This window comes from Gadus chalcogrammus, chromosome 7, assembly GCF_026213295.1.
Source record: "Gadus chalcogrammus isolate NIFS_2021 chromosome 7, NIFS_Gcha_1.0, whole genome shotgun sequence".
NCBI lineage: Eukaryota > Metazoa > Chordata > Actinopteri > Gadiformes > Gadidae > Gadus > Gadus chalcogrammus.
The window spans coordinates 16,568,631-16,581,508 of record NC_079418.1 but is presented as its reverse complement, the minus strand read 5'-3'; the positions used below and the strand labels follow the sequence as shown (position 1 = coordinate 16,581,508).

The following is a 12,878-nucleotide window of genomic DNA, read 5'->3' as shown; positions in this document are numbered from 1 at the left end:
GACTAATAGGATTTCCATTTGTCACAGGTACATTTCCACAAACCTTAAACATTCTCATCCTTAGCAGTGCAGGGTAATCCAGCTAGCACCGTAGCTCAGCTACCAGCCAGTCTGTCAAGTTGGTAAGGTATGTGTCCAGTCTTTATAACCTGCCACACATCACATTTTCTGCCTTTACCCAGCCCATTTCTACACCTCCTTCCTTTCATCATATTGCTCTCATTGTCTTTAGTTCCTTCCTTTCTCACTTCCTAGTCCCTTCATCATCCACCTGCCTTCCTCAGTCCCTCCACCAAGCCAACCTGTTCCTCCTCCTCCCTTTCTCTGGTTGATCTTCTCTGCAGCGAGAGACTGGAATTTTCAAACTGATGAGCCCACAGATCTTAACTATCTCTAACCTTGGACCTTAGCCCTAACTCACACACACGAGCACGCACACACACACACACACACACACACACACACACACACACACACACACACACACACACACACACACACACACACACACACACACACACACACACACACACACAAACGACAAAGAATAAATTTAAAGCATAATGATGGTTTCTGAAAACTGCAACAGATCATTTAGGATGTTGTTGAACGTAAAAAACGATTTTAAAATGTGAAACTTCAAACCTTCCCCATCGTCCTAAACTCCCCTCAGGTATTCTCTCTGTCAGTCACCCAGATGGGGACTAGAATGATTCCTCTCATGGGAATCAATGCATCTCACTGCACCAATAAACCTTTCAAAAGGGGAGATGACACATTCATTCTGAAGCTCCATGGCTCAGAAAATAACATGCAAATATTACATTAAAAAAGAATAAGCGTTTGGTTTGTTCCTTCCAGTGCCCACACATTGTAAACCTCCTAATGTCTGTTAGTCACACCAGAATCACACAAACGCCAGACCAAGTCTGTCTGCACTGGACTATGCTCTATGTAGTTAAAACCAACCTGGTTAAAACAGTGTTGCTATCTGTATTGTTGAATTATATTAATCTATGATATGAAAACCAATGTGCTGCTTTTTCTTCTTACCTAAAACAACCTCTTCCAGCACCTTCAGTACACTTGAAGAGGTCGCTGCATGTGGTTTTGTTAACACGCTGCCATCTGCTGGTTATAAAGGAAGATGCAGGTTCCACAGAGACCAAAAATTTTCTTTTGGAAATACCGCTCCTCTGCATCCCTCCACTCTTCCATATTTCCTTTTACTGCCTGCCCACCTGTTGCCAAAAAATACACTCCTTTCAATCCCTCTTTCCGAACGTTCCCAGGATAGCTATCTTGGAAAAGCATGTGAACCATGAGTACTGTGACGAAATGTCCTCTGGAGAAGTGCTCCGTTGCTCATTTCAGTCCAACCTTTCCAAAGAGTGGAAGGCCTTTTTTGTTCTCTTTAGGAAAGAGTTTCCACTTCTGTCCATCGGTCTGGTGTCAGGATCACATGATGCGGTCTGTGGCAGTATGGAGACGTCTGGAAAGGCTTCTTCAGAAGAGCCTCACCTGCTTCTTGAGCTCCTGCTTCTTCCACTGAGCCAGCCGGTCGAAGGCAGCCATGGACATCCCGAACACACGGTGGAACTCCTCTGGAGAGAGGTGGCGCTGGGGCAGGGAGAGGAGGAGGAGGAGAAGGAGGGGAGCAGGAGGTGGAGGAGAGGGAGCGAGGAGGAGAAGGAGGAGATGAGGAGGAGTAGAGGAGGAGGCAGAAGAGGTGGAGGAGATGAAGAGAGGAGGAGGAGGAGGAGGAAGAAGAAGATATACTTTATTGATCCCTGAGGGGAGATTCACGTGAAGAGACTTTCCTACCCTGCTAGGGGCACTAGAGGCCACAATGTTACGCCCGGGAACAAACACCAGTTTGGGCTAAGGGGACATCAGCCCAGGCGAGTTTGGAACGCCATATCGAGATTCAACGCAGTGTTTTCCTCATAACAAGGACATTTTGTGGCACTCTTGGAATTATAATATACCTGTGAAACATTGTCCAATGTGTAAACGGGACTAATCTGAAATAAATCAGTTCTCAACCGACTTTTTGGAATTATGAATCAAAAAGGGCAATATTGAAATTTAAACTGAACTCATCATTGAGTGTTCAGTCCGTCTGAAGCAACCCCAAATATTAAATGTCTCTTAAACTAATCAATCAGATGATACGGTAGGCTATTATATAAGACGATTTGTCAATAAATGTGTGAGTGTTGTCGTGTAATCAACTCATGACAAGCAGTCAAAGACACACCTTGTAGCAGGAAGCCCGCTTGTGATGGAAACACAAAGTGGAACCGAGTGGAGCCAGTACAGTGGGAGGGAAGACGGCCATGAGTGATTGGGATTAGAAGGAGCCCATATGTTTCTAGTGGTCGTATGAGAAGGACTGCTCGCTCCATAATGCATGAAGTGAGGGAGCTGACTCAGCTCTGGATGTCCGAGTATGCATAAAGTATTCATGTCTCCGACACCACCCCTGCCACCACCAGCACCACCTCGTGCGAACAGGGGAGTCCACATTCGTACTGCTGTCCGCTCATGTCCCACACCGGGCCAAGAGATCATATCAAATATTTAATTTAATTTTTAATTTAAGTGTCAAAGAGATGTATTGGTAGTGCTTCATAGGCGGTCAGGTTCAGTGAGCTGCTGTGGAAACTACAGATCAGTCCCAGCATCCTTCCGTCCCTTAGTGACCCCTGCTGGTCTCACGACCATTACATCCATCTATACCTCCATAGCCCCATCCATCCAGGTCTAAAGGAACACCTGCCTCCACCAGGGGGGATACAATCGCACCTATACCTCCATCCATAGCTCCACCTATACCTCCATCCATAGCTCCACCTATACCTCCATCCATAGCTCCACCTATACCTCCATCCATAAATCCATATCCATCCATCCATAGCTCCACCTATAGCTCCATCCATAGCTCCACCTATACCTCCATCCATAACTCCACCTAAACCTCCATCCATAGCTCCACCTATACCTCCATCCATAACTCCACCTATACCTCCATCCATAAATCCATATCCATCCATCCATAGCTCCACCTATAGCTCCATCCATAAATCCATATCCATCCATCCATAGCTCCACCTATAGCTCCATCCATAGCTCCACCTATACCTCCATCCATAACTCCACCTAAACCTCCATCCATAATTCCACCTATACCTCCATCCATAACTCCACCTATAAATCCACCTACACCTCCACCATAGCTCCACCTACACCTCCACCATACCTCCACCTATACCTCCACCATACCTCCACCTACACCTCCACCATAGCTCCACCTCCACCTCCACCATACCTCCACCTACACCTCCACCATAGCTCCACCTACACCTCCACCATACCTCCACCCCTATCATCCCTTTGCTCCTCACCTCCAGCCTCGCTCGGTCCACGTCTGCAGGCAGGCTGTGCTGTCCTCTCACGGTGACCACCAGGGCTTCGTACGGGTAGATCTGAGACACACACAGATCTGAGGCATAAACACAGCTCCACAGACACAGCATCCAATAGACGGGCAGTCCATAGAGCGCCAGAAAGACCCACAGACCCACACACCCCCCCCCCACACACACACACACACACAGGCCAACGCACACAAACCCACGCACACAGTCCCACACTCACACTGACCCATACACACACAGGCTTAATTCACATAGACCACCACACACATAAAACCACTCACAATGACCCACAGACACACGCCCCCCCCCCCACGCACACACATGCCTACACACACATAGACCCAAACACACACAGACTCACGTACACACAAACCCACACACACACGCACATTCACACACACACTCTTCTCTACACCTATGCAGGAAGAATTCCTGCATAAGCACGACTGTCGGAAACACTTCCTAGCTGCTGGCGGTGGACTCAGCCGCTCGTCACACTGAGGAGGGATGGCTTCTCTTTACCTTGTACTCTGGAGGACAAAGAAGGAGAACAGAGACACCTGGATCAGAGACCGGACTTTAGCAGATGTGGTGTAACACTGAACGAGGGGAGGAGACATGGAGGGAAAGGGGGGCTAGAATATGAGAGTTTGGATTCTGTAAGCTTGGAAAAGTGGACATATCGCATCCAATTTTATGGTAATTCTATGTAATATCATTTACATGCATATTATCATTATTTATTTGATCAAACTAAAGAATAGAGTTTGATTGATTGACGAGGGTTCGTTCTTCGGGCCTACCTTTGATCTGCCAGTTGACAGAGTTATCGCTGTCATACTGGAAGTAGTCTCCGCCAGCGCTGCCCGGCTACAGGACGACAGCATGTCAGGAGGTCTTCACTAGCATCATACGAAAGCATGAGCACTGACACACTCAGCACCCGATAGGCTGAGGCACTGCTGACATCACTAGTGTGGCTGAGGCACTGCTGACATCACTAGTGTGGCTGAGGCACTGCTGACATCACTAGTGACCAGAGAGGCTCTGCTGACATCACTAGTGTGGCTGAGGCACTGCTGACATCACTAGTGACCAGAGAGGCTCTGCTGACATCACTAGTGTGGCTGAGGCACTGCTGACATCACTAGTGTGGCTGAGGCACTGCTGACATCACTAGTGACCAGAGAGGCTCTGCTGACATCACTAGTGTGGCTGAGGCACTGCTGACATCACTAGTGTGGCTGAGGCACTGCTGACATCACTAGTGTGGCTGAGGCACTGCTGACATCACTAGTGTGGCTGAGGCACTGCTGACATCACTAGTGTGGCTGAGGCACTGCTGACATCACTAGTGTGGCTGAGGCACTGCTGACATCACTAGTGTGGCTGAGGCACTGCTGACATCACTAGTGTGGCTGAGGCACTGCTGACATCACTAGTGTGGCTGAGGCACTGCTGACATCACTAGTGACCAGAGAGGCTCTGCTGACCACCAGAGAGGCTGACATCACTAGTGACCCACCAGAGAGGCTGACATCACTAGTGGCCCACCAGAGAGGCTGACATCACTAGTGACCCACCAGAGAGGCTGACATCACTAGTGACCCACCAGAGAGGCTGACATCACTAGTGACCCACCAGAGAGGCTGACATCACTAGTGACCCACCAGAGAGGCTGACATCACTAGTGTACCGCATGATGAGAGGAGAAGAGGGTACTTACTCTGGGGAGTGCGGTTCGTCCGTAGCTGGGCAGCGAGCCACATTTGTTGTACATATCTAGGAGGGAAAACCAATCTGCATTATCTGATATATACACAAATACAGATAAACAGATTTTGATGTCTCTTTTCTTTTAGTGAGTGATCAGTCAGAAGCAAGAGGTCTGCAGGTCTGAAGTAGGTACTAGCATAAGAGAAGCATGATGGTAGCTGTTTGCTAGGATAGCATCAGATCAGGAAATGAACAGACAGGAGACAACAGATGGTACTTGATGGATGGCATCCAAAAAGGCCACGGTGTGGGGGCAAAACTAGCAGCTGAGATCCCCACTCACTCCCCCTACACGCTACCTGAAGAATCCCTCCCATGGTCAACTATGTAGGGGACAGGGACCGATGAACCACTGAGCCCAATCAAACAGAGCCTGGTCGATGTCATGTGATGACACCGCTACAACAACAGAGGGCAGTAGAGATAAACCAAGTATTTGTTGTCTCTGGGTTGGTTTTAAATTGCGAGTTTGGTGATACACCACTACCCATCCTATACCTTCCCCTCTTCACACGTGTCCTTGTTTGTGTATGTGTGTGGCGTAGTTTGTGTGTGTGTGTGTGTGTGTGTGTGTGTGTGTGTGTGTGTGTGTGTGTGTGTGTGTGTGTGTGAGACGTGTGTGTGTGTGTGTGTGTGTGTGTGTGTGTGTGTGTGTGTGTGTGTGTGTGTGTGTGTGTGTGTGTGTGTGTGTGTGTGTGTGCGCGCATGGTGTTCTGTTAGAGTATACATAACTGTCAGCACATGATTTGATTGCGGCAACATTTTATGTACACACCACCTCATTTGATCTGACCCCATTTAAATTTGATCACGATAACACACAGGCTTCAATCATGTCACACACACATCGTGAGGGACCCCACTCAGATGTCTATCACCTAGGCAGTGACATTGACCCTGCTCCTTCTGATGACCTCAGAGGTTTACTACGCACTGATGAGTCACTTACCACTGTCAGCACTGTAGAGCGACCGGGGGGCTGGGGGGAGAGAGAGAGAGAGAGAGGGAGAGAGAGAGAGAGACAGAGAGACAGAGGGAGAGAAAGAGAAAAGAGAAAAGAGAGCTCATCTTAACAGGGAATGCAATTATCTAAAGAAAGTGACAAATAAAACAGACGGATGAGTTGCACACAGAAAGACAGACAGACAGGCAGACAGACAGATAGACATACAGACAGACAGAGATAAACATATATATATGCGTGTGTGTGTGTGTGTAAGCGTGCATCTGTCAGGGCAGTACATGAAGTACGCAGAGAGCAAATGCTGTTCTGAGGCGTCAATTAAACACCAGATGTCCTTTGGGCAATACTTACTAATTACTTCAGTAATAACTAAGATATGTAGAAATAAATTAATTAAACTCCCCGGCAAAATAAAAAGGTTGTATTCAGATGATTCCAATGATTGGTAACCTGTTCAGAGTTTTCTTTGTTAAGTAAATCCAAAACAAGCCTTTTTGGTTTAATTTGAAGCATTGAGGGAGATAAAGGAACCAGGTACCCACTAACCATTACTTTCTCTTTCTCTTTCTCTCTCTTTCTCTTTCTCTCTCTCTCTCTCTCTCTCTCTCTCTCTCTCTCTCTCTCTCTCTCTCTCTCTCTCTCTCTCTCTCTCTCTCTCTCTCTCTTCTCTATGGTGCAATGTGACGATGATTTACCTCCCTGATTCAGGTCGTACATCTTCTTGACCAGCTCCAATTCGCTCTAGTCACTCCCTCCCCCCTCTCTCGCTCTCTCTCCCCCTCCGTTCCTCGCGCTCCTTTTCTCCCCCACTCGCTCTCTGTATTTATATTGTTCCATTACAGCAACTTATAAACACACTCTATCTCTGTCTCCAAGTCTTTTTAGTGTAATCTGGTCTGAACATGCACTCACACACATTTCACACTACGGCGAAAGGGCAGGTGGTGCACACACACACTCAAACACACACACACACACATGCACGCACATACACACACACACTTACCCTCACACACACACGCACGCACACACACACGCACACATACCCTCACACACAGACGCACACAAACAGACACACAAACACACACACACACACACACACACACACACACACACACATACACACACACACAGACACATACACACATGTGCACATAAACACACACACACAGCCTTACAGCCATTTAGTGTGCGGTCTGTCATGTTGTGCAGTGCCTCCTTGCTGTTGTTGCAGGAATTGCGGCCACTCCCCCATTGGTCGTTGTCATGGCAACCAGAGCGCGCTTTCATTTCCTCCTTCAGAATCATTCGACCAATCCCCTACATGAAGGCAGAAAGAGTCAGGGAAACGATGAGGAGTGAGGGCGGGGGGAAGGGGTCGTGCATGGGTGAATAAGTTGAATCATGGATCATGAATAGATAAGTTAATTGGTGGATAGATATATATACAGATAGATAGATATATACTTTATTAATCCCAGGGGAAATTCAAGTATCCAGTAGCAGCCGAAAACACACATAAAAACAGTGCAGATGGATGTGCAAAAATACAGATATAAATAAATATAAATAAATAAATAAATAAAATGTCCATTGTTGTTATCTATTGTCCTCCCTGCCTTTACTGGGAGCTGTTGTACAGTCTGATGGCCAGGGGGACGAAAGAGTTTTTTAGTCTATTAGTGGAGCTGGACTGGGACAGCAGTCGGCCACTGAAAACACTCCTCTGCCTGGTGAAGGTGTCGTGCAGAGGGTGGTGGGTGTTGTCCAGGATGGACAGCAGGTTGTCAAGGGTCCTTCTCTCTGCCACTGTCACCAGAGAGTCCAGCTCTGTTCCCACTACTGAGCCAGCACTCCTCACCAGTCTGTCCATTCGACCAGCGTCTCTCCTCCTGCTGCTTCCCCCCCAGCAAACCACAGCATAAAAGAGCACGCTGGCCACCACAGACTGGTAAAACATCTGCAGTAGTTTTTTGCAGATGTTGAAAGACCCCAGCCTTCTCAGGAAGTACAGACGGCTCTGCCCTTTCCTGTATAAAGCTTCCATATTTGCTGTCCAGTCCAGCTTGTCGTCCAGCTGCAGTCCCAGATATTTATAGGTCCTGACCACCTCCACATCGACCCCCTCGATGGACACGGGTAGGAGATGTGGTTTCTTCCTTCTGAAGTCCACCACCATCTCCTTGGTCTTGGAGGAGTTCAGCTGCAGATGGTTGGACCTGCACCACCTCACAAAGTCCTCAACCAGGCTCCTGTACTCCCCCTCCCTTCCATCCTTGATACAGCCAACTATCGCAGTGTCGTCTGAGTATTTCTGCACATGGCAGAGCCCAGAGTTATGCTGGAAGTCGGATGTATACAAGGTGAAGAGGACGGGAGAGAGCACGGTGCCTTGTGGTGCTCCGGTGCTGCTGACCACAGTGTCTGACGTGCAGCCCTTCAGTCTAACGTATTGTTGTCTCTCTGTGAGGTAGTCCGTAATCCATGTAACCAGGAGTGGTTACAGTGGTATACGGTTTATACATAAACGATTGACTGTATTAAAGGTTCTGGAGGGAAGACTTGATAGATGTATGGTGAGAAATCAGAGAAGAGCATTAAAGAGCAAGATAAAAAAGAGTAAAGAAACGCCCTCCCTCTCTAGTTTTCCTAACCATTCACAAGCTTTGCATTTAACGAGCCTATGATTGACAGGCCATATGGATTCTGTGAACCAATCAGGGAAGAGATGCCCTGATTGAGAAAAATTGAGTCTGTCAAAAAGTTTGGCCACTCTTGGGGAGGCCAGAGAGGATGAAGTTAATCTCTGTGCTAAAGAAGGCTCCACATGTGTGGGCAGGAGACTGGAATAGGTCTGCTGTGATAGGTGGCACCCTTCTTCCTGTCCTACCTTGTTCAGATTTAGATTCCATCCATCATCCTCACCCCCAGAAGAAAACCTCCTCACCCTCGGGACTAGAGAGATAGAGAGAGAGAAAGAGGGAGAGAGAAAGAGGGAGAGAGGGAGTGAGAGAGGGCGAGAGCGGGAGAGAGAGAGAGGGATGAGGAGAGAGAGCATGGAGGCGTATATAAGAGACAAGGAGATGAGTCGGGAGTGAAGTGAAGAAACGGATGAGAAGAGAAGGAAGGGAGCAATAAAGAAAAGGACGAGAGAGAGCATGCAGAAAGTAATAATCAAATTTAACAGTGGAACGGTAAGACTTGAAGAGAAAGAATGATGATCCTGTCTATATTTAGACTATCTAACCCAAACTTACTGGCGCTGCACAAATGTATGTACAAGGATGAGCTGTGAGCGTTATCAGTGCGTTCCAGCATTTACACTGTAATGAGTGCATCGGTGTGTGTGTGTGTGTGTGTGTGTGTGTGTGTGTGTGTGTGTGTGTGTGTGTGTGTGTGTGTGTGTGTGTGTGTGTGTGTGTGTGTGTGTGTGTGTTTGCATGTGTTTGTGGGCATGTGTGTGTGTGTGTGTGTGTGTGTGTGTGTGTGTGTGTGTGTGTGTGTGTGTGTGTGTGTGTGTGTGTGTGTGTGTGTGTGTTCGGGTGCGTTTGTGTGTGTATGTGCTTGTGTATTTGTACGAGTATCTGAGTGCATATGTGTGTGTGTCTGTGTGTGTGTCTGTGTGTGTGAGAGAATATGTGTTTTGTGTGTGTGTCTGACCGATAACGATGAAAAATACATCTCATCATATTTGATAATATTTAACATTTTAATCGCTAATGGAAGAATCCCTCTGATGTAAAGTGTCCTGGCACCAGGGTGCTGGTGTCCTGCCAGTAAAGCACTCTGCAGCGGGCCGTTCCTCTCCTACGGGCCCCCAGGCTGCAGAGGGGCCAGACCTTGCCTCAATCATCAGTCTTACATCAGGTGGACAAAAGGGGGAGGGGCTCGTCAGCATGGGGATGTTGCAATGGGGGGCAGAGCCTACTCCGATAATGTGCCGTTTAATTTACTATGAAGGGCAAGTCAAACGATGCAGTTAGTTCTCTTTATATTCCAGGGACACATGGGAGCCCAAAGCTGGTTTTAGGCCAACTCTGTACTTCTTAGTCATTTAGCAGATGCTGTTGTCATAGGGACGCATGCCGAGTACTGAGAGGTGTTTTAGGGAGCAGGTAGAGGTGAGCCAGTGAATAGAGGACCCCCACCTTTGGGAGAGCCGGAGTAGGGGTAGTAGTTGGATTCAGGGTGGTAGATGTCGTTGCAGTTGGATGCAGAGATGGGGCTGGAGCTGGTGTTGAGGTTGCTGTTTCTCTTCCTATTGGCTGACGGGGAGACGGGGGCTTCTGACAGGGAGAGACGAAGTGGGACATGACAAAGAGATATCTGCAAAGACATCTACAGTATTTAGAAACACACAAAAAGCTTTGTTTTCACATTTGCAGTTAGCAGATTGGTCAATAAGACATATATCAAGAGCTTTGTGTTCAAATAACAAATAATGTGGCTGTGCAAGCATTGTTATAGCAGTATATTATAGCAGTGTTTTAACCTTTTAGAATGATTCATTACAGTATTCAACTGGCAAACATTTACCTGGTGTGGATGGAAGGAATGTCTGCCATTGAACCCTGAGCTTCAACTGGGGTTAGATACACAACCATAGAAAGTATGCTCAAGGATGCCACAGGTAGGCTGTGGGAAGTGGGGATCAAACCCAAGACCTTTTGCTTGAGGGTGGACCAGCAACTGCTCTGGAGGTCCCTCTGCCTGCTACATGAACCTCTTATGAACCAGAAGCTCTGCACAAGACCAGCAGCAGGTAGAATACACTGGTGCTTTACAAATTACACAATGTACCTTGTCTCTTATAGATGGGAGGATTCCTGTAGATGTTCTGTAGATGATCGTTAGAGGCTGGAGAGAGAGAGAGAGAGAGAGAGAGAGAGAGAGAGAGAGAGAGAGAGAGAGAGAGAGAGAGAGAGAGAGAGAGAGAGAGAGAGACAGAGAGACAGAGAGAGACAGACAGACAGACAGACAGACGTGAAGTAAGAAAGAGACTGTCAACACATTAAAGGAGGAGAGAAGCACAGAGGAACCAACAGGAGAGGAGCAGAGAGGACAGGAGGAGGCGATGGAACTCAGATGAACCCCATCATTCATCGTGTCACCCGGCGGTGCAGCCCCAAAGTCCATCCCAGTCGTTCATAAATACCAGGACCATTACTATAAACCTGACGGCAGGGATAATAGGCAGCGATGGGAGGCATGGCCGTGCATCCAGACATGTTGACTGATGTGCAGAGAGTCTGCTCTGTGTGCACTCATGGGAAGCATTAAGGAGAGGACAGAGGAGAAGACTAAGGAGGAGACTAAGGAGAGGACTATGGAGGAGATTAAGGAGAGGACTAAGGAGGAGACTACGGAGAGGACTAAGGAGAGGACTAAGGAGAAGACTAAGGGGGAGTCTAAGGAGAAGACTAAGGGGATCACTAAGGACCGGACTAAGGAGAAGACTAGGGAGGAGACTTAGGAGACGACTAAGATGAAGAGTAAGGGGAGGACAAAGGAGAAGACGAAGGAGTTGACTAAGGAGAAGACCTAGGAGAAGACTAAAGAGAAGACTATGAGGAGACTAAGGAGAAGAATAAGGAGAAGGCTAAGTGGAAGACTAAGGCAGCGCAGGGGGCAGCGAATGCGAGTGGGTGTTGAGCAGGAGATAGGGGGGGGGCTCTGGAAAGATGGGCGATGAAAACACAGAGAAAAGAAAGAGGAGAAAGAGGAGAAGGAAGGACACGGAAGGAGACGCAAGGAGAGGGAAGGAGACGGAAGGAGACGGAAGGAAGGCGGGAGGTGCGGTTCTGTAGAAGCATAGAAACGGGCGTAGCAAACGTGTGGTTCTGTGGGCATTGAGGTGCCCTTCCTCTGCGGCGGCAGCAGCAGCTGGTCCCAGCGGAGCTGGGAGGTTAGCATCTGAAGGGAGAATAACGCTCGATACTGGATGATAAAGGGGCCACTAAGCAGCTCTTTCCTGACACGTTGGAAAACATTCCAAGCTGATAAAAAAGCAATTTTTCCATTCAAATAATTCCTGAGTCTGCCTCCAAGGAGAAGGTCTCTCTATACCACGGTCTTTATTAACTGCACATTCAATGGACCCAAACTAGAATGTGAGGGTTGCTGGTTCCCTCTTGGTGAAAAGGGTTTCATGCAGGAAACGTTGCATGCCGTTGCATACAACGTTGCATGCCTTGTTTCAGGGATTTAGGTCTCTGCGTTCCTCACGGCCCAAACAGCCAAGAAGCTCTTTGATAAAAGAAAAACCAACAAGTGAGCGACCGGGAGATGGGTTCACAGGCAGAGAGAGAAAGAAGCGTGTTCAGAAGAGAAACCACTGATCTGCTCAGACGTTCTCCCCTCAACAGGAGAGGAAAACTGAGGGAGGAACGGCTGCGCTCCAGCAGCAGGTCTCTGCGGTCTGCGTGTCTGTGACGCGTCTGTCTGGCAGCAGCAGCAACGACAGCAGTAGGCCCTGGCTGCATCCCACCCTCTTGGAGGAGCCCAGTCAACCACGCATCCTGGTGCAGTGGTCGCCCTCAAAGCCCACCTCAGTTCTGGACCTGACACCACCCTTCCGTCTGCTGCCCTGTAGGTCAGCACCATCAGATCATCCAACAGACAACACCTTCAACGAGAACACCTATGGCGTATTACTCTCATCATGGCATGGCAGCAAGCTGTAGGTCTGTGGATCATTC

At 48.2% G+C, this 12,878-nt stretch overlaps 1 protein-coding gene across 1 annotated transcript in view; it reads right to left on the bottom strand.

Annotated features, from left to right (window-relative positions):
* Positions 1–1,370: 1,370 nt before the first annotated feature.
* LOC130386017 (actin-binding LIM protein 3-like) overlaps positions 1,371–12,878 on the bottom strand; it is a 36,432-nt gene continuing 24,924 nt past the window's right edge. The window contains exons 15-23 of the mRNA XM_056594804.1: positions 10,981–11,017; positions 10,329–10,466; positions 9,071–9,135; positions 7,359–7,500; positions 5,167–5,222; positions 4,244–4,310; positions 3,963–3,970; positions 3,408–3,488; positions 1,371–1,620 (exon numbers count right to left, since the gene is read on the bottom strand). Coding sequence (XP_056450779.1) covers positions 1,507–1,620; positions 3,408–3,488; positions 3,963–3,970; positions 4,244–4,310; positions 5,167–5,222; positions 7,359–7,500; positions 9,071–9,135; positions 10,329–10,466; positions 10,981–11,017 — 708 coding nt within the window. The 3' untranslated portion in view covers positions 1,371–1,506. The remainder of the gene's footprint in view (positions 1,621–3,407; positions 3,489–3,962; positions 3,971–4,243; positions 4,311–5,166; positions 5,223–7,358; positions 7,501–9,070; positions 9,136–10,328; positions 10,467–10,980; positions 11,018–12,878) is intronic.